Source organism: Eutrigla gurnardus, assembly GCF_963514095.1.
Source record: "Eutrigla gurnardus genome assembly, chromosome: 4".
Lineage (NCBI taxonomy): Eukaryota > Metazoa > Chordata > Actinopteri > Perciformes > Triglidae > Eutrigla > Eutrigla gurnardus.
The window spans coordinates 15,239,659-15,260,800 of record NC_139918.1 but is presented as its reverse complement, the minus strand read 5'-3'; the positions used below and the strand labels follow the sequence as shown (position 1 = coordinate 15,260,800).

Genomic DNA, 21,142 nt, shown 5'->3' with positions numbered 1-21,142 from the left:
AAGTGCAACAAACACATGATGGAAAAAAAAAAGTTGCTTTTAGAGCCTTAATTCTTTCAGGACAAAGGTTTCAAGGTAATCAGTATGATGCATTTGTGGGCCCTGGTTTTATTCAGATTCAGAATTGAGACTGGGGGGGAGGGAGTGGTGATTGATTGTCACAGAAATTACACGGACATGAGGAGGACACAACAATAATTCAGGAGAGAGAGAGAGAGAGAGGGAGAGGGAGAGGGAGAGAGGGAGAGAGGGAGAGATCCTCTTATAAAGCCAAGTCTTCTTTGGGAAGAATTTGCGAGCAGTGAGACTGGGCCTTTCAGTCAGAAACCATCAGGAGGCTGCCGAGCCAATGACTGTCTCCATAAATACTCCTCAATGGTGTATCGGTGTCGTGGGACGCAGGCTGCTGAAGTGACTGTTCGTGCAGAATTACAGTTTGAATGTGCGCATGACAACATGTGGACGAAAGGCTGAGGCTCCGGACTCCCAACTCCTCTCTGCACGGGTCAATTAGCTGCAAAGGTAAGCAAATTAGTTTCTCAGCAGTGCAATGAAAATACATAAGTAATAAATAATTTTTAATGGCAACAAAAGGTTTTTCTTTCTTAAATTATGAAATTAAAACTCTTTCTTATACAGTTAAGGTAAGTTAGCATTGATAATAACATATCCAGGTAGGAAATGTGCACATTGTTATACATATTTAATACTTTTCCTTGTGTGTTTATTTCTGCTTTGTTTCATTTATGAGCTAATATATATTAATATTGATTATTTCTACTAGTAGGTGTATAGTTTACTGGTAAAAAACAAAACAAAAAGGAATTTTAAATGAATGTAATCACCCACATGCTCACAGAGCTTACAGAGGTTACAATGATTTGACCAAATCTGAACTATGGAGAGATAATGTACATTTTTTTCTGCAGATGAAACCCTGTAACAAGCAAAGTGCATCATAATAAGTGGCATCTACTGAATGTGAACTAGATAATGACATTTTTTTTTAATTGTTGTGACCATTAACTTGTTGAAAGTTCAGTTTATTACTAGTTTCTTCATTAACAGCCACATTATGAGCTGTGGCGAGTTTAAATAGTCCTCCGATGTTATGTGATGCAGAGACATCTGTTGAGTTTGGTGCAAAGTTTCCAATCAGAGCATCTTATTTTAGAGCCTCAGATTGGACAAATACTGTCTTTGTTTATCCCGTAGTTTTAATATACAACAAAGGTAAGTTAACTCAGTGTGCGGTTTGCTGCAGTACCATGAGTTCAAAAGTAAAACTACAACCAAAAATAAACATAAGTTATTTATATTTCTGAGATGCTGGAGGAGCGTAATGAAGGATCTAATCAAATCAATCAGGAGATAATATCGGCTCCGTTAAGAAAACTCTTAACTCATGTTAGTGACCTATTTTTACCTTTTTCTGGCAATTCAAGTTTACCTCACCTCCATCTGCATCTCTAGTAAGTGTTGAGTATCTGTCTGTCATCTGACTATCAGCATGTTTTACATGCAGTTTTAGATACCAGGAGGAGGAAATCTGACATCAACTGAAACAAGGAGATGGAGGTTACATCGGATTATTTCTCGTTAAATGTCCGTTAAATGTTTATTGTCAAGTTTTCATTCTCTTCTAACAAATCTCATTTATTTTGGCGCCTTTAATTCTGTTAATGCCGATATGTATTTGAAAACAAAAGAAGGAGAGAAAGAGATGTGAAGGAAGCAAGCTGAGGGGGAGTCAGAGTAGGAGAGATGAAGGGGGATTACTCCTCACTCCAGAATACTAACGAGGGCCTTTTGTCACAGATCTCTTTCTCTCTCTTCCTCTCTTTCGTTCTCTCGTTTTCCCTTTCACTCATCACACACACACACACACCCATGCACGCGCACATACACACACATTGTACACAAATATTTCACTAAAACACACATTAATGCATGCAAAATTACACATACACACCTACAGTCACACATACACACACACACACACACACACACACACACACACACACACACACACACACATTCAGAAATACGCATGTAATTGCAATCCCACTCTCACATAATCACACACACACACACACACACACACACATGGATGGAGACAGAGTCGTTTTTGTCAATGGCGTCTTTTGTTTCTTTTATCTCAGATCCTAACAAAGCATTCCTGTGTACACAGAGGAGAGAGAGAAGGAAGGAGAGAGAAAGAGGAAAGTAGAAAAAGAGAGAGAACGAGAGAGGGAGATCAGGAAAACATCCAGCGCCCCTTTGTTTGGCAGAAGAAAAAGTTTTGATTCAGTTTTTGGATTCGGCTCACTGAGGCAGGGCAGTACAGTAAGGTTGTCGTGTTGCCATGGAGATGGAATACATCCTGCTGGAGAGGTTGGTCAAAAATATCCCCCTTCTGATAAAAGTGAGCGTGCATGTGTTTTGTTCGAGTGTCAGGAGAAGATTGGGTGAGAGGGCGATGCCGAGAGTGAAGCTCTGATGTAATTTCAGCTGATTGGTTATGTAAGATATTTTGATTTACACTACATGGACAAAAGTATATGGACATTCTGGGTGCAGGGTTGTCTTTGGGTTAGCTCCTTTAGGTCTAAATTAAGAAAGCCTGAATAATGTTTTTACCCCCATGCACAAAGCGATGGCCTTAATGTTTGGTGTCGAAGAAGAACTTGAGCGGTCTGCCCTGACCTCGACCCCATCAGCACCCTGGGGATGAACTGAAATGCTGTGTCAGACCTTAAACGTGCACAATTTCAAACAATTATTTAGTGTGTAAATGTTTAGTGGAGTAATGGCATCCTGAGCACAGAATGAAGACGCTCGCATTACAAGCCAAGCTTCTTTGTGCTTTGTTTGCGTAGCTGGTCTGACTGTGTGTGCTTGTTACTGCATGTGAGTCACAGTGTGTGTTCCCCAGCTAGCTAATTGATGCTCTGCACTGCGCTCATACAGTGGTGATCGGGGATAATGCCCTGCCAACACAGGCCGGCTCATCTGCCATGAGCACATAATGGTGGGAATTTAACAATCTAATAATATAGACCAATGTATAATAATATCTCAGTCACAGGGGTCATTTTCCTCTAGAAGTACTTATGATACTTTAAGATTTTGAATACAGAGCTTTTGCTTATATCTGAGTATTTTTACATTGGAACTTGTACATTGTGTACCATTTCTTATCACCCATCATCGTAATTATGTGACTGAACAGGATAGTCCCTACAACCAGTCTCCAAAATCTTGTGGAAAGCCTGAAACCAGAAGGGAAGAGCTGGAACAAGGTATTCAACAATCACATAGAAACGTGAGGTCAGTGCGTCCATGTACATTTGTCCAGATAGTGGACTGATAACTTCTTCATTGGGTGGAATTTTATGTTTTGCATTAATGTGTTTGAGAAGGAGAAACCGAGAGGCCTTGTGAGGATCCAGAGGATAAAGAAACAAAAACACCTGAGTGAAAGATTGCAAAAGGACCCCTGTGTCAGGCTGAAAAAAAAAAGGTCCTGAGCAGGGCATCTAGAAAGCCAAACGTTGGCCCTTTTCCGACCAAACTCTTACTGCCGTCTCCAGTTACCAGTCAGAAGTTTCACTCTTTGTCCACTAAAGGCCTCTTTGGTTAGAGGCAACAGAAAAGCCTTAAAAAAACGTTATCTCGATAAACTTTCAGACAAAGACTTTTTTTTACCTTAATTGATTCATTCAAGTTTCTCCCCTCTCCTCCAGCTGACAAATGAGACTCTGTGGAGGGTTTGTTGTAGTACATCTTGATCTTATTTCTACTCCTCCTTCTTTTCTCTTTCCTCTTCCTTATCCTCCATTCTCGGGGGTTACCCTCACCCTACTGGCTGACACGATTTGTTGGACGTAAGTGAGCATGTCAGATGTGTGTGTGACAGTAACTGTCTGTGTGTGACAGGGGTGGACTGCATTAGAATTTTCTGACAAGGGTATACATTCATGCAAATACACAGTGTAAAGCTCTAAAAGCACATACATTACTGTGGGAGTATTTACGTTACTTTTCGCTCCATTATTACAATAATAGGGATTTGGACTTCAGAATCAACCCTTTAGATATCACAAATGCAGTAAAAAGAAATTCTGTGTGTTATATGTCTTTAAAGATCGACTGTAGAGATATAAGCTAAACAGGATATTGGTTGTTTTTCACAATTCTTATCAACTTCTACATCCTGCAATCATGCACCTAACACAATCCACAGATACTCATGCTATCTGAGGTTGTTATTGCAAAACTGAATCGTAAGATCTGTAAAACTTTAACTTGCAAAGTGCTCAGATGCTCACAATGACAATAGCAACATCCTGATGTTTAGCAGTGTATAATGTTCACCATCTTAATTTAGCCTGCTAGCAAGCTAACATGAAGTAAATGGTACTGAACACAACATTTCATCAGCCTGGACTGATGAGAATGTTGTATTTCTGCAAGTAATAAGTTCATTAACTTAGTATCGGTCACATTCAACCTTCGAGCTGATGATGCCACTAGTGGATCACTGAAGTCAATGGGGTTCAGCATCTGGGGACCATAAATGTCTGCACAAAATTTCATGGCAATTCATGTGACAGCTGTCACGATAAGACAATGAGCCATGACTCATTCAGGTCACACATAGAATCTGTCTTTCTTGTCTGAACTCAGTGTTTCATTATGACTCTCGTGTGATTTTCGTTGGTGGTTCACAGTTCACAATGGAGCAACGGATTTTGAGAAAATGTTTCAATGACATACAAATGTGACTTACAAACTATGCCATTGTCAATTGTGACCCGCTGCCGTTTTTTAAATGGCCCGTGGTGAATTTTTTTAAACAAACCAGTACATGGTTTGAGCAACTTTCTTATAATCTGTACTGTATGTACACTAATAAGTTTGAAGATTAGATGTTTCTGCCATTATGAAAAAAATACTTGAAAACAAGTAGAAAACATTTACCTCATTTGAATTGGTAAATATGACGGAACCTAAAAGACGGAAGATGACATTTCAGTACTTTCTCCTGAAATCAAGAGGAAGTGTGTTTGCTTAATTATGATGAAACGATTATGATGTTAAGAAGACTATATGACACTAAACATCAGTTCCGTACTTTGTTCACTGACTGACACATGGGTTGTTTTTTGCAATGTAACACATTTACTATTGTTTTGCCCATAACTGCTTATATTTTTCTGTATATGGCCTACAATAAAAAAAATTAAAAAAAAGATTGTGCTGTGTTCTAGGTGTGCAACTTCTTTACCTTGATAAAATTGTCCCTAAGTAGACTATTTTTAGTTCTTCTTGTGTATCTTTTAATGATCTTTCCACTGAGGTCAACTAAGGACCTTAAACTAATTAATCATCCCCCCCAGCTTTTCCCATTGTGATAGGATGGTCCATCAAACAAGTGTTTTTGACTGTGAGTGTTGGCTCATGCTGCACATGCTCAAAGTTAGGCCAACACAAAGTAATGCACGCTAACTCATGTATAATTCATGTAATCGTGAGCCAGGACAGGAAGTGTACCCTAAAGATCAACCATGTAAGGTGGAGGTTCAGGGCGGCCGGATCCAAAAACACATTGGAGACCTTCACACAGGAGACCGCTGTTTGTGTCCCGTCTTAAACCAGAAGTCAACATTGACTTATTTGATTACTTACTTTTGTTACGTAACTATTTAACTAACACCACATAGTATTGTTTGGTTCCTCCTGCTGAGGCTTGTGCAGGTGCACCGATCACTCATACTAGTGGATATTTGTAGGAAAACGTACCAAAAAATGACCAAATATCTTTTGGTTAGATATCATACAAACCGTTATGTACTGTTGAATACAAAGGGTTAAAGGAAATCTCTTAAAGCAAAATCTAATCCATTCCCGGGAAAATACTTTTGAGGATGTCTCTTTTGATTCTGCTAAGTCGAGGCATATAAGTACAGTATGCACATGATGTTTGAGAGTGTGACAACCTCAGGAAACTCCCAGTAAACTTTCAACTAAAAATTTCACCAATAAATCCCAAAACACTTGCATGGTTGTGCATGGCCTCTCAGGCGTGTTTTGACTTGTTTTACAACTGTGTAAAGTCCCCTGCTCTATAATTCAAAGTAACATTTTGATGTTAACCTGCCTGCTAGTTGCTTTATCTTATTTAGTGACATATAGAATATAATCACAGGTGTGGTGTGGAGATGAGTTCCCCTGAGAATGAGAGAAGGTGGCTGCAGCGGAATTTTACAAGACCTATTTTGGGCAGTTTCACCGCATGCTACAGGAAATCCCCATAACCTTAATTAGATTGCGTGGTACTGCCGTTGAATACTGAAAGATGTTAAAGAAATGTTTGTCAACCCTTTTAACCTCGATCAATAAGTGTTGCTTATGACCTCCCAGTCCACCCCAAACTAATCTCAAATGATCCCATTAACAGCACTGACCTGTTAACATGCTAACCAGAGAAATGATTTAACTCCTCTTTCTTTGCTATTCACCAGATGACATCTGCCACACCTCCTTCCTCTCGTAGCTCCTCCCCTCAAAAGGTGTGCCACTCCCAGACACAGACCGATGTTTTGAAACCATTACTGGGTGGTGGCGTATCCGGTGGCGGTGGGAGTCTTCGGAAGAGGAGGCGTGTCCTGTCCAAAGATGGCCGTAGCAACGTGCGCATCGAGCATGTCAGCGGGCGGAGTGCTCTGTACATGCGTGACCTCTGGACGACGTTTCTGGACATGCAGTGGCGCTACAAGTTCTTCCTGTTCACGGCCACGTTTGCGGGGACTTGGTTTCTGTTCGGGGTGTTGTGGTATCTTGTGGCACTGGTGCACGGAGACCTTCTTGGTGAGCGTGTGTGCATGTGTGTGTGTGTGTCTACCCTTCCTGTAGGCTTTCCAATGAAACCCAGCACGAAGCATTATCACCAATCACCAGTTACAATAAGGTGATGTCACATGCTTCCATCCACTAGCGGCGCCAGGATTTTGATTGTGGGTGGGCCACAAGAAAAGTGGATGGGCCAATTAAAATAAGCCAAAAAAAAAAAAAAAAAAACGGGGTCTGTTCTGTCTGAAGGTGCGTGTCCACAGGCAGCGGTGTTTCCCCGCGTCCCATTCATTGTCTATGTGAAAAGCCGTGCAATGCATTCTGGTAGCGTTGCGGCGAATGTCGAGAGACGGCGCGCGAGTTGGCCGCACCTCATTTGCCTAAAGTTGAGGTCGAATCTACTTTATGCTAATCAGAGGCGCCGGGCTCGACTCGCCTCCTCGGGAACGCTCGCGAACGCTCGCAAAAATCTGTTGTTTAAAGGAGAGCGCCTGTCAATCATCCTCTAGTGGCAGCCCGCCAAGCGTGCGATACTGGGAAGCGGCGCGTCCACACGCGTTTAAAATCGCCCCTGTGGACACGCACCTTCATTTCTCATCTCAAAGCTTGCGCGCCAAAGTCATTCATTTTATTGGATCACTTGCTGGTGACGATGCAGCCTGTGGGCGGGCTTAGTAGTCAACACGGGGTAGAAGATTGGCTGAGAAGCCTTCACTCAAAGCTTTCCTCAGGCTGCTTATTGGATGAACAGCTAGAAAGAAAATCACTCACTAATCAGTAGGCATGAGTCAAAATGGGCGGGCCCAGGCCTAAAATGGGTGGGCCCAGGCCCACCAGGCCCAATAGTAGCGCCGCGCCTGCTTCCATCCACCAATCAGGATTTAGCAACCTTTGAATCAGACTCTGATGGCTGTTGGTCTTGATTACTGAGTCAAATCTGATCAAACCACACCTATGCAGAACTGATACAGCAACGTTTTTGACTGTTTTTGAGATTTTGACTTTGAATGCATCGCAGAACTGAAAAAGTACTGCTTCCTTCGTTCAGACCGCTGTTCAAAGCCGCTCTCTCAGAACACCCCAACAAGATCTCGAGATTGGTGTGCTCGCAATTAGGAAGTTAATATTGACACACAGGCAGGCCGTCCAATTATTTTCTCCTGACTTTTTTGATTGGACAGGGTTTTTACAGTCCTGCCACGGCCACAGATGACATTTTTAAAGATAATTTTTTGGTTAGAGCACCCTTAACGCCTTTTATTCATTTTTCAGACAGTGTGGTAACAGGGAGAGAACATGCGAGAAATGCGTCCCAGGCGGGAGTCGAACCCAGGACCACTGCGTCGAGGACATTGAGCCTCTATACATGGGGCGGTTGCTGTAACCACTGCGCCACCGGCCACCCCACAGATAACATCTTTAAAAAATGTTTATTTGTCAGAGTATTTAATTTATCCATTGCTATCGGCATGTTACGAGGATTTCAAGTAATATAACAGAAAGTGTTTCTGAAGAGAATCACCTTCTCAACCTTTAATATTTGAGTTTGATTTTTTTTTACTATTGTTGCTCATTTAGTCCTGGATATTTAATGTAACAAATGCTCAAGTTTTAAAGCCAAATTGCTTCAAAATGTTTTGCCTGTAACACAGTGTGACGGGTTGACTATGCTCCTGTGACTCTATTCAATATGGCATGAGAAAGTACAATAAACACCTTCAGCATCCTTCACAACAAAGAGAAAATAAGCGTGAACATTGAAAAACCACAAGGGAGAATATGAATACTCTGGTGGTGTGGCGGTGCAGTGTGTCATATTTGCATGAAGTCTTACAGGGTTTCCTGTAAGCAACCACCCAGAAGTGTGAAGACTGTTCACAGAATGTTGGTGTTGATTATATTTCCCTGAATGACATCTTTAACTTAAACTACCTCTGATAAAAATCAAACATTAGTGTTGGTAGGAAGTCATTTCGTGCAATAAACACCCGCTCTCCCCCACTTTCTTATTGTAACTCGTGTCCAATGTTCACCTTTCATATATTAGAGGTAGACACTTTATTACACTTCTTTTATAGTGCCAAACTAATGTTATGGATGAATACATTCTCACCTGGGTAATTGTGACACATAATGTAATGGTCAAAAGTGAATGCTGATGCATTGCATTTAAATAGGATTTAACAGAGGATTGTGTCTGAAAACTAAATATTCCAACTTTTGTTTGTGTTTTTTTTGCACACAAAAACGTATCTGTTATATTAACATGCAACATTACAATAGCCTGAATGAGCTTTGGTTGTCTTTTCACCTACGTTCCTCCAGAGTTTGACCCTCCGTCAAACCACACACCCTGTGTGATGCAGATGCAGACCCTGACGGGGGCTTTCCTATTCTCCCTGGAGACCCAGACAACCATTGGTTATGGTTTCCGCTGCATCACCGAGGAATGTCCCGCTGCTATCATCCTCCTCATTGTCCAGCTCGTCATCACCATGCTGCTGGAGATCTTCATCACTGGTACCTTCCTGGCCAAGGTAGCCAATGCATTAAACATCCAGCTGCAACGTGAGATACAGTAACCACAGATGGACCCTTTATACACAGATCCACATAGCTACACAGATTATTTTCAAGTAAACTTTATATATTTCTTTGCAGCCTGCATTCATCTGTTCCTATGTTGAGTGAAGACCCTTACACGAGTGTTATTATACGATTATCAGACTAAAACCAGAACTGATTGAGGTTTCTATGCTCAGGTTGCTCGGCCAAAGAAACGAGGGGAGACGGTGAAGTTTAGCCAACATGCTGTAGTGTCGACCCACGAAGGACGACCCTGCCTGATGATCAGGGTGGCCAACATGCGCAAGAGTCTCCTGCTCGGGTGTCAGGTAAGTGTGTGTACAGATAGGGAGTGTTGACTATGAGATATGAACATCATCAGTTTGTCTAAACATGTGCACAGGTGAGTGGGAAACTGCTCCAGACGTCTCTGACCAAGGAAGGGGAGACCGTTCGCCTGGACCAGAGGAATGTGCCGTTCCAAGTGGACATGTCCAGCGACAGCCCCTTCCTCATTCTGCCCCTCACTTTCTACCACCTCATCGATGACAACAGCCCCCTACGAGCCTGGGCAGCCAAGGGTAAGTTTGATGGCGAGGTGATGGAGAGAGGAGATGTGGCGGGTGTTTGCAGTCAGTAGGCGATTTGTTACTTGTTAAAAGGGGGGAATAAATCCGCCATTCCTGCAGTGTTAATTGCATCATTTGCACCACCGAGGCCTCCAGACACAAATTTGCACCTTTGCATTGTGCATTTACTTAAATCATGGAACAGGAAGGTTGACTGCATACCATTTGCACCATGTTAATCGCATCAAATTTGCATCGACCCCTTAAGTCGTGAAATCGAATGTAATCTTGGCATAACTGACTCTGCTCTCTACTGGTTTACATCATACCTGACAAATCGCACCTTTCAGGTCACATGGAATGGCTCTATGTCCAAACCCTGTTCTCTGGACACGGGTGTCCCTCAAGGCTCAGTATTAGGACCGCTTCTGTTCTCACTATACACCAGATCACTAGGTTCTGTTATCACATCGCATGGATTCTCCTACCATTGTTACGCAGATGACACCCAGCTGTTCCTCTCTTTTCCCCCGTCCTCGGACACTCACATTGCAACTCGCATCTCGGACTGTCTGGCTGACATCTCTGTCTGGACAACTGCACATCACCTCAAGCTTAACCTGAATAAAACCGAACTCCTCTTCATCCCAGGGAAAGACTACCCTTGCATGGACCTGTCGGTCACTGTCGAGGGCATCACAGTATTGCCGTCGTCAACTGCGAGGAACCTGGGTGTAATCCTCGATGACCAACTATCCTGCACCCCCAACATCACTGCTGTGGCCCAATCCTGCAGATTTGCCCTCTACAATATCCGCAGGATTCGGACCTTCCTCACAAAGGATGCAACGCAACTCCTGGTCCAAGCACTGGTCATCTCCCGCCTTGACTACTGCAACTCTCTCCTGGCCGGACTCCCGGCCTCTGCGATTAAACCATTGCAGCATATCCAGAACGCTGCAGCACGCCTTATCTTCAATCTACCCAAATTCTCCCATGTGACCCCCCTCCTCCGTGACCTCCACTGGCTCCCTGTTGCAGCACGCATCCAATTCAAGACGATGACACTTGCCTTCAGGGCCATCAATGGAACGGCACCCATCTACCTTCAAACACTGGTCAAACCTCATGCACCAAAGCGAGCACTTCGCTCCTCTACTTCAGCTGGTCGGCTGGTACCACCATCGCTGAAATCAAACAAATGTCGCTCAGCAAAGTCCAGACTCTTCTCTGTTCTGGCGCCTCAGTGGTGGAACGAACTCCCGACTGATGTCAGGACAGCTGAGTCATTTGCCATTTTCCGAAAAAGGCTCAAGACTCACCTGTTCAGACTTCACCTCGACTAGCATGACCCACTAACACCCCCCCCCCCCCCCCCCAAAAAAAAACCCTTACCTATAGCACTCTGATCGTAGCACTGTTGCTCTTGAAGTATTAGTTTACTCAGATGAGGACCTAACACTTGTTCTATTTTTAGCTCTTACTTTATCAGCAATGATACGTTGTGGTTTCGTTGTTTCCTTCTTTTGACAAATGTACTTATTGTAAGTCGCTTTGGACAAAAGCGTCTGCTAAATGACTTAAATGTCAATGTAAATCTAATGTGAAAGGAGTTCTTTACTGATAAATCACGTAAGGAAGGTTAACCGCATACAAGAATTTAGTCTTGTACGTTTTGAGCTCAAATGGCGTGAACCACTTGCTTTGCAACGTTATAGATGCAGTTTGAGGCTTCACTTCCTTCAAAGCCGACATTTTCCATGATCAATCGCATCTCATTGGTTTTATATATATATATATATATATATATATATATATATATATATATATATATATATATATATATATATATATATAGCGAGCTAATGAACAGAAATGTATATACTGACAGTGTATATGTGGACTTCCTCCGCCTCTCATTTTTAAGGTTCATTTGCTTTATGTTGTGGCGCTTTGCCTCCACAAACGATCAATAGTGGGAAGTCATTGGCAGGAATTTGTATCACCTACGTGTGAATACATGTGCATCTTTACAAGCACAAACAACCTCCTCATAACAACATGACTCTAGTCATTTCCCATGAATTCCTACCTCCCCTCTCCCAGTTTTCTGCCTCTTCCTTTTACACCTCTGTGTAATTTGCTTCCCATCTCTTTTACCTCCACCAGGTGGGGGCTGGACGGATCCAGAGTTGGCCGATTTCGAGCTGCTGGTGATCATGAGCGCTACGGTGGAACCGACCTCCGCCACCTGCCAGGTCCGCACCTCCTACCTGCCTGATGAGATTCTCTGGGGCTACGAGTTTCCCCCTGTCGTCTCCCTTTCCCCGTCGGGCAAATACGTAGCGGACTTTGCCTTCTTCGACAAAGTGGCCAAGACCAAGACCACGCCCGTCTTCAAACCGTCCAGCCCCCAGCATGCGTACCAGAGCAACGGCGGTGGGACTGTGCCTGAGGTGTCCGATCCAGAGAAGGTCCGTCTGGAGCAGAGCTACAGGGAGAGAGGGGAGGAACGAGGCCGGGTCAGAGACACTCCTCTCAGTGTTCGCATCAGCAACGTGTGAACAGGTGAAATGGTTGAGAAGGGAGCGTTTCAAGTGTATTGGGCAAAAGCAATGGAATGGAATGGAAACATCGTCATCAAAACACCCGGGAGACTGAGTTTTAGACTGTTTGAACTTCTGAAAAATATCTAGGTGGCACTAGATGATGTGGAGGGAAAATATGGAAGACTATGGACATCTGCTGGTAAACTTTGTCATATGTTTGCTGGGATAATACATGTTTTACACTTGATGTACGGTGTTCATGAGGAGGCATAACACACTGCCTTAATGCAGCTACTATTTACATCACGCATACTGTATATACAGTCTTATAACCAAGAAAATAACACGTTGGATTATTTATTCACACAGGAATGAGACAAAAAAAACTGACCTAGTGGAGAGCCCAAGTGGGTTGGGTCCTCCCCCACTTATAGGTGAGTCAATAGTGTGCTTTTTTTCCAGTGTCTGATGAGAACAGTGGGTGGTTAGTGTGATAAGAGAGGCCGTGAGGGCAAAACATTCCATACTTCCCCCAAAACCTACAAGACTAATGCACACATCTGTGTCTTCAAATTTATGAAAATGGCAACTGCTTTTATCACTGGGAATACACAGATGAGTAATGCTAAGCCAGTTCTTATAGAGCTCAAAATACATCCCCCAAACTCTCTAGAGACACTCTCATGACATTTTCACATTTCCTGTGACAGGAAATTTCCACGACAGGAAGTGTGCATTATAATGCAGTGTAATATATGTTAGGTAATGCACTTTCTGGTAAACTAATGTAGCACTACAACTGGAATGTAGACACTTCAGATTGACTATATTGTATTCAAGGTGCTCTGTAGCCTACACTGTGTCTACTGATGGTGTGGGCATTTCTTTTTTCTTTTTTTTTTGTTATATATTGCTGTTATTGGCAGAAAGTTAGCACTTTATGAAAGTACATGATGTACATTTGCACCTTAGCTGCCTATGTTTGGAACCTTACTTTACCGTAGGAGGATAAGTTACTACTAAAATCACTTACAAGTTGAATATCATTGATTTTGAAGCAGTTAGAATAGAGTCTAAAACAGATGCTTCCTTCCTACCAAACTAATTGGAGTTGCAGTTTCTTCGAGTTACTAACGGAGGTTAAGGACACGAGCGGGACCACCAGGAGTGCTGAGAATGTGAAGGTTATCTTGTAAGTCACTGATAATGATTTAATTCTGATGGAAATGTGTGACAACGATGAAGCAAGGATGAGTGTGATGGATATGAATATGTTGGAAATTGTATGTACTTGTGACATTTTTCTCGAATTAACATCAAATTGGGGAGATGAAATGAGACACGTCTCTCTAAAATGTGGTTTAATAAAGCGGATAATGAATTATTAAAGCTTGGTTCATGTCTTGTGGAGGCGGGTCAAGAGCAGGACAGACGAGCAGATGAAGCAGCAAATGCGTCCTAGTGATAGTGTGATAGTGAAATGTTGTTTTCATTGTGTTACTTGGGAGAATCAGACGTATTCACTTTGAAGAAATGGGTAATTTGTAACAAAATTTCCAGGTATTTCCTGATCAGTTGCTACTGAGCGACGTTCACAAAAAGCCGTATCACTTCCTGATAGAGCAAACCAGTGAGCAGAATGTGGCTGTGCATCAGACTTCTCTTTCTCACCCTGCTACATTCATGCAACACACAAGGTAAGAACTCTTCTTATATTCCCTGCTGTTGATTGACTTATAGCACTATTTCATCAAAGGTAGTTTGATAAGAAACGTCATGTTTCTCTGGAACACATTTCTATTATTAGAAAAAGATAAGATTTTTCTATTGATTTTACGCACTCCTGCTACCCACCTGCACCTGAGGAACTGTGGCTGTGCAGGGAGATTTGCTTTTCTTCACATTTCTATTATTATTGACTTGTATACTATGGAGTAATGTAGACAATTCTCAACGATATGCTGATTGTCAATTGTTTCAATGGTGAAGCAAACCATTTTAAAGCTATACAACTTTTATTGAGATATATTGAGATGTACAGTTATGTCAGTTACCCCATCCCCTATCCGTCCCTCATAAAACAATAGAGGTGTGTGTTTCTTTCTGTCTGATCAGTCTTAGAGAAAGCCAAATGATGCTGCACAGGAACATTCTTGTACAAAGCCCTTACACTGTATACTGACACAGAATGACAATTTCCCCCCTTAAAAAGTATCATTGCCATAAGCCGGTCAACAAAATGATTCACTATCATCCACGTTTTGATGAAGATCTGGATTCAGGTCGAAAACCTTATTTGTTCATCCATGGCGACGTGCGCACTCTTGGCGGGCTTCTTCCTCTTTCTCACTAACTGTTGCACTAGATGGCGTCAGCGGGGCAGAGTGAAACCCTCCGGTGGTTTCAGAAGCTCCAACATGCAAACTTCACTCCTACCCTAGTGTTACAACCTCAGCCAGCAGTGGAAACAGTTGCTCACTAGTGTGGCTGACACGGAAAGAGGGCAATGTGAAAGAAAGTCCCTTGTTTTTCAGAAGAGACTCATGTTAAAAGTAACTCTGAGCAACATCATCTTAATCTCTGTTGGCTCAGTTTCACCTGTTAAATTCCACCAGTGAAGGTTGATGTAAGACATTTTTCAAGACCTGTTTCAATCATAGAAAAGCTGAAGTACCTGAACTGATGGCCCAATGTGTAAGAAATATATTAGGGATGGAGTAACATTCAGCATTGACCAAATAACCATATGTAATGTGTGATTTTTATTGCATTATGTGTCTGCTTGTCTTTACAGGGCTCAAGTTTTTGAAAAAGGGAGATGATTTGCTTCTGGACTTTGATGCTGATGTTCCTGAGACGTTTTTATTCGTTGAGTGGAAATTCAACAACACTGTATCTTTAGTACGATTTTTACCTGATGGACAAGGAGTCTCAAATCTCGACAATGGAACATTTGAGTTTCCTAATAAAAAATACTCTTTGAAATTAAAGAATGTACAAGAGGCAAACAGTGGAGTTTATACTGCAAAAGTAATAAGTATTAAAGGAGACAAAGTACTAGATGAATACACGTTCATAGTTGAAGGTGAGTTTGTCAACATTTCAGACACTGACAGAGTTTCTGCTGCCATGTTTCTAAACCCTCCCCCCCCCCTCACTCAGGTCCAGTGTCTCCGGTGAATCTGACTGTGGACTCAAATGCAAGCTCCTGTGAGCTCACTGTGTCCTGCAGAACGCAGGACTCTCACATTAACAGCACTTTTACATGCGTCGACCAAACCTGCAGTCAGGAGGGAGGAGAGCAATTGAGGGTCACGACCTCTGGTGCTTCTCTCCAGCTCTACCTGCAGAACAACGCCATCATCTGTAACCATAGCAACCATGTCAGCAAGGAGGTGAATTATGAAATAATTCAAAACTTCTGCCTCCCAGATCCTGGTAAGACTGAGAGACAAAACGACTTCCTGATACAAATGCAGAGTTAGGTGTTCATACTACAGATCTGGTTACCTACACATTTATAGAATTAAAACTGCAGTCTGTTTTGAATTCCCCGGCTGAAGATGCGATGCTACAGTGACATACACTCACATATGTTGCATGACTTTAACTAGGCATACCTTTCTAATCCGGTTTTTCTTTTTCTTCACAGATCCACCCGCTTTCCCTATCTCTGTGGTGGTTATTTTGGTCATAGTTCTAGCCATCATTTTGGTTTTAGGCCTAGGCCTTTTGGCCTACAGAAGAAGAAGAAGAAGAAACGGTAAGTCCAAGTGTGCATTTTGACACAGAATTACAATTTGCATTTGCCAAATCCTATTTATTTACATGGGAATACAGCATTCAAAAGTTCATCCTCTGCCATAACTGTAACTCCCTCTGTTATTGGGTAATGAAATTACACAGTAAACAGTAACAATGAATCAAGTAATCCACAACTGACCTCAATGAACCAAAGCCAATGTTGTGCCGAACTCTTGTATAACTTAAAGCTCCTGTAAGGAAAACATTTTAGGCGATATATTATGAGAGACAACCTCAAAATGGGTGCTGCCTTTATTCTTTAGCCCATTCATTCTTAGCATCGATAAGCGACTGCATGCACATGTAAATGCATTTCATCTGCCAAAGCACATTTCTTCATTCAACCTAAAGGAGTCGCCAGCATCACACAATAGCAAATCCTACACATAGAGACTTCAAAGTGTTGTTTGAAGATGGAGTCATGTAAACACTCAAAATCTGGACTGGATTAAGCTGCAGCTCAGGGAATTTAAATGTAACAGTTAAACAGTAAAGCCCTTTTTAAACTCTCTGACCTGCAGATATAAGAAAGAGCCTCGAAAATACAGTATATGCTGTTCCGGAGGTAAGCATCATGTTTTTTTTTAACATCCCTAATTTGCACCAGGGAACAGATTTCTTGATTTTGATCGATTTGACAATTGAAACCAGATTTGAGGAAATGGGCAAAATTAGGAAATGCTTTTAAAATCAAAATGCAAATGCCAACCAATCACATGCTTGGTCTTTTTTGACTCTACATTGACTTGACATGAATCTGTTTCCCACATTCACACATCACTGGTTGTACTGCTTCTTGTGCTCACCTGTAATGCTTTGGGTCTGATGAACCTGGTGCACCATGATCCATCTATCCAAACCTGCTGTCTGGCAGTCCGTCCACTCAAATGCTGTTTCTTTATGCTGTGCTGTTCCAAAATATGTTGTCTTCTCAAAACTCATCACACAAACTGCAACAATGTCATTTACATTTGGCCACAGGATTGTTTGCTTCCTCTTCTGTTTTTTTTTGGCAACACACCAATTAACCTGACCTACATGTCACTAACGAGCCAAAGGTTTTGTACTTTTACAAAAACGTCATATTCAGTCTGAGAACAAATGTAGAGACAGAGAAGAGATGTTTTTTTTTAATACACAGCGAGACACCGTTATCTGCTCTTGATGAAAAACAATTTCATGCATTATACAAGTTCATTGTGATGCTATGAAAACAGACTTTTGCAGTCAATGATGCAGGACCTCTGGATTTTTTCAGGATCCATATGGGCTGCTGTTAATTGTAGAGATTACTTCCTGTGTCAATACAGTAAAATAGCACTGTTACAAATATCGTGTGAAGTCTGTAGTAAAATGGCAACCTTTAGTGAAAAATAAGTGTGTGTGTTTTTTTTGCAGGTGGGACCTACAATCTCACGGGATCCAGCTCAAGATGATTCAGGTCAACCTTCAAACTCCACCTACTCCTATGTGGGACATCACTTGGCACCCCTGGAACTCACCGAGACTAGAGGCCCGACTCAGATAGAGAGCTTCTATGCTCAGGTACAAAAGATCTCCATGTCCTCATAGTTTATAGGAATCCCATTCGCTCGGGCCCTGGAATAGACTGGTGACCTGTCCAGGGTGCACCCTGACCCTGCCCTCGTCCAGAGTCGGCAGTGATGGGCTCCATCCCCGCCGCAACTCATAACAGGATAAGCATATAATGGATGGATGAATGTGTTCTGAAGCACAGCTGGTCTTCCTGGGGTCCACATTTAAACAACAACAAAAAAAACCATACAAGATTAGACTTCTAAATCAACACACACATGAAAACACACATAGAGAACAATAGGCATAGTGTGCCAAGGTGTTTTCTTATTTGCTTTAGTGGTAAAGATTTCCATGTTTTCATCGATCTATATGTCACTTAAACAATTATTCAGGAATGTTTTTCTACATATGCACTCGTTTGTATATAGGTGTTGCTCAAGCTTTCCATGTCTACGTTTATGTGGACTAAGAGGAAGAAATATTATGAAATACCACACAAATTATGAGGTTGCTTTTTGAAGCCTCACTATTTGAACCCTTTAGATCCAAAATAAATTCAAACATCACATATTATATTTTTTTATTTTATTTTGAATTATGGGTGTGGGCTGGCTCCGCCTTTAAATTCACTTTAAAGACTATAACTTTCCTTAAAATGATTGAATGGATGAATAAATGAGGCACCATCTGGGAACACTGCACGGTTCTCCTAAAGTTTACCTTACCTGGGGATGAGCCTGTATCTCACTTCTTCACCTGTCCAGGCGTTTACATTACAACACAGTAAAAATGCAACACAGGCGAACTTCAAATTGCTAAGATTTAAGGCTGTACTGCCAACACTTTCCCCCACAAAAAAAGGTTACCATACAACTAAACTACACTCTCAGTTACGTTTACAGGGAAATATATTAATATATTTATGTTTTTGACAAGACATGAATTGTCAAGAGATTTTTAAATTAAATTATAATTGTTAAACTTTCTCTGCCAATGTTTTTTAAACAAATGTATCAACAACAGAGAAGTGGTTTGCAAGCTTGAAAAGTGTCAATAAATCTTTTTTACATTTATATTTTGTTATATATTCAATGCATCAAGTGTGAATTAGTGTGAAATATTCCTTGTAAAAAAATTGTATATAATATGCCATGTTTTTGCTGCTTGTGTATTGATCCATTCCCCTTCCCATGAAACATTTGCAAAGCTGATGTTCAGAAATACAATAAATTCTGAATGGTTTACATGATTGCTGACTTGCAGTATGCTACTTCTTCACCATTGCTCTAATAATTGATGTTTTACTGCCACCAGATGTGGATCAGTGGAACAGCATGAAATCAGTGGCAGGAATGTGTACCATCTCCCCTTGAAGAGTATGAGATATAAGATTGGTTGGAGAACTATTTGTTTAATTGTGCTTTTTAATCTCCTCCATGAGGTGATCAGTTTATAATTAAAGGGCCAGTGTGTGGTATTTCCGGCTATTCAGAACTATTTTCTACTATTTCTACTATTCTCTATTACTCCGCTGTCCATGTTACTCCAATCTTAGAAACGGATGAGTGAGCAGAGAGGTATTCAGTTGGTTGCAATTTGCAACCGCACCACTAGATGCCACTAAATCCTACATATTGTCCCTTTAAAAATACAGCAATGGAAACAAAATTAATTATATGTCAAAACGGTATTTAACTGTATACTGTTTTAATTTTTTTTAAGTTCCTATAAAACATTTCTGTACTTTCTAGTTGAGTTTGTTTTTCATCTCTATAACTTGATAAGGTGGTTAAGTAATTTAGTAAATTCAGAACTTATTCACTTAGACATATAAAAGCTCTCTTAAAAAAAGAAGAAGCCCATAAGATAAACTAACTCCAAGCTGGGCATCATTATCAGGAATTGGTTTTGTCTTTCAGTCTTGCCAGCATTTTTTGGGCAAACGTGTTCACTCATTTTAAAGCTATGGTCTACGATTTGAAAGTATCCCCCCCCCACACACACCCCTCCCCTTTGTGCTCCTTAATCCCTCCCCTCCGAGCTCATATCGTCCTCCCCTTGGAGCTTCCCACGAAGCACACACCCCCTCCAGGGTAACGTCTCCATCGAACAAATAAACAATACTGCAAGAGAGACAGAAATAGTCTCGACACCGTCTAATAACACAAAAAACAAACTAATGGCAGCTTTCACAGTCATAAGCCAGCATCGGCATGGAAGTTATGTGTCACAACATCCACAATTAAGACGAAAGATTACCTGTTCCAGGGTAGTTTTTAACTTAGTTCAGAGTGAGATTTTGGCGCCGCCTCCCACAAGCTCTCGGAAAACTTTTAAACTGACCCTTGTCGATCGAAAATAAAGGCAGATTCAGCAACTGCATAGCTTATTTCTCGCATAAAATGTTTTCAGAAACACATTTCGGTGAACTATTTGCGTAAAATAAGAGAAAGTTTTTTTAATTATTCCGGTGAACAGGTTGAAATGCGTGAGACTTGAGAGCCCTGCTGTTCAACAGAAACTCAATGGAATGAAATATCGTCATCAAAACACCCGGGAGACTGAGTTTTGGACTGTTTGAACTTCTGAAAAATATCTAGGTGGCACTAGATGATGTGGAGGGAAAATATGGAAGACTATGGACATCTGCTGGTAAACTCTGTCATATGTTTGCTGGGATAATACATGTTTTGCACTTGATGTACGGTGTTCATGAAGAGGTATAACACACATTGCCTTAATGCAGCTACTATTTACATCACGCATACTGTATACAGTTTTATAACCAAGAAAATAACACGTTGGATTATTTATTCACACAGGAATGAGACAAAAATACTGACCTAGTGGAGAGCCCAAGTGGGTTGGGTCCTCCCCCACTTATAGGTGAGTCAATAGTGTGCTTTTTTTCCAGTGTCTGATGAGAACAGTGGGTGGTTAGTAGGGGTGTAACGGTTCACCAAAACCACGATTCGGTTCGACTTCGGTTTTTGACTCAAGGTTCGGTTCAAACCTCGGTTTTTAAAAACATACTGAAAAACCTTTTGGAAAACTTCCAGAAAAAATGTCTGGATTTTATTAAAGGATATATCAAGAACATGAACATTAGTTATATTAACAAGTATAACACTTCTCTTTAAACAAGTTTTTTAAAACACTTCTATTAATCTCTTAAGGAATACAAAAAATAAACATTTGTCTTAAGACCAGTCTACATTGTCTAAATAAAGTAAAAATGAAAAACTTCTTACACCAGTCTGA

General features: G+C 41.3%; 2 protein-coding genes across 6 annotated transcripts; both read left to right on the top strand.

The window, feature by feature from the left end:
• The first annotated feature begins 307 nt into the window (after positions 1-307).
• On the top strand, positions 308-12,625 carry LOC311012571 (ATP-sensitive inward rectifier potassium channel 10-like). 3 transcript variants are annotated; one of them, XM_084008062.1, is made up of 6 exons: positions 308-522; positions 6,528-6,873; positions 9,181-9,392; positions 9,618-9,749; positions 9,824-10,001; positions 12,159-12,625. In XM_084008062.1, the coding sequence occupies exons 2-6, from the start codon at positions 6,528-6,530 to the stop codon at positions 12,551-12,553; spliced, it is 1,263 nt and encodes a 420-aa protein (XP_083864188.1). In that variant the 5' UTR covers positions 308-522; the 3' UTR covers positions 12,554-12,625. The 3 variants fall into 3 exon arrangements, with proteins under 3 accessions (XP_083864188.1, XP_083864189.1, XP_083864190.1); XM_084008063.1 differs by lacking the exon at positions 308-522 and adding an exon at positions 2,256-2,394 and having other exon boundaries at positions 6,560-6,873; XM_084008064.1 differs by lacking the exon at positions 308-522 and adding an exon at positions 2,377-2,394.
• Positions 12,626-13,275: 650 nt separating this feature from the next.
• LOC311012574 (uncharacterized protein) lies at positions 13,276-19,130 on the top strand. 3 transcript variants are annotated; one of them, XM_084008069.1, is made up of 7 exons: positions 13,276-13,730; positions 14,099-14,235; positions 15,333-15,623; positions 15,701-15,976; positions 16,191-16,301; positions 16,864-16,907; positions 17,741-19,130. In XM_084008069.1, exons 2-7 carry the CDS (start codon positions 14,178-14,180, stop codon positions 17,912-17,914), a joined length of 954 nt encoding a protein of 317 aa, XP_083864195.1. In that variant the 5' UTR covers positions 13,276-13,730; positions 14,099-14,177; the 3' UTR covers positions 17,915-19,130. The 3 variants fall into 3 exon arrangements, with proteins under 3 accessions (XP_083864195.1, XP_083864196.1, XP_083864197.1); XM_084008070.1 differs by having other exon boundaries at positions 16,191-16,305; positions 16,871-16,907; XM_084008071.1 differs by lacking the exon at positions 16,864-16,907 and having other exon boundaries at positions 17,741-17,918.
• Positions 19,131-21,142: the final 2,012 nt, after the last annotated feature.

Excerpts from the sequence above, each read along its gene's own strand:
- LOC311012571 (XM_084008062.1), top strand. The coding sequence starts at position 6,528 with ATGACATCTGCCACACCTCCTTCCTCTCGTAGCTCCTCCCCTCAAAAG. Across the intron at positions 9,750-9,823 it reads GTCTCCTGCTCGGGTGTCAG|GTGAGTGGGAAACTGCTCCA; the intron begins GTAAGTGTGTGT and ends ACATGTGCACAG. Across the intron at positions 10,002-12,158 it reads ACGAGCCTGGGCAGCCAAGG|GTGGGGGCTGGACGGATCCA; the intron begins GTAAGTTTGATG and ends TACCTCCACCAG.
- LOC311012574 (XM_084008069.1), top strand. The coding sequence starts at position 14,178 with ATGTGGCTGTGCATCAGACTTCTCTTTCTCACCCTGCTACATTCATGC. Across the intron at positions 14,236-15,332 it reads ACATTCATGCAACACACAAG|GGCTCAAGTTTTTGAAAAAG; the intron begins GTAAGAACTCTT and ends TTGTCTTTACAG. Across the intron at positions 15,624-15,700 it reads ATACACGTTCATAGTTGAAG|GTCCAGTGTCTCCGGTGAAT; the intron begins GTGAGTTTGTCA and ends CCCCTCACTCAG.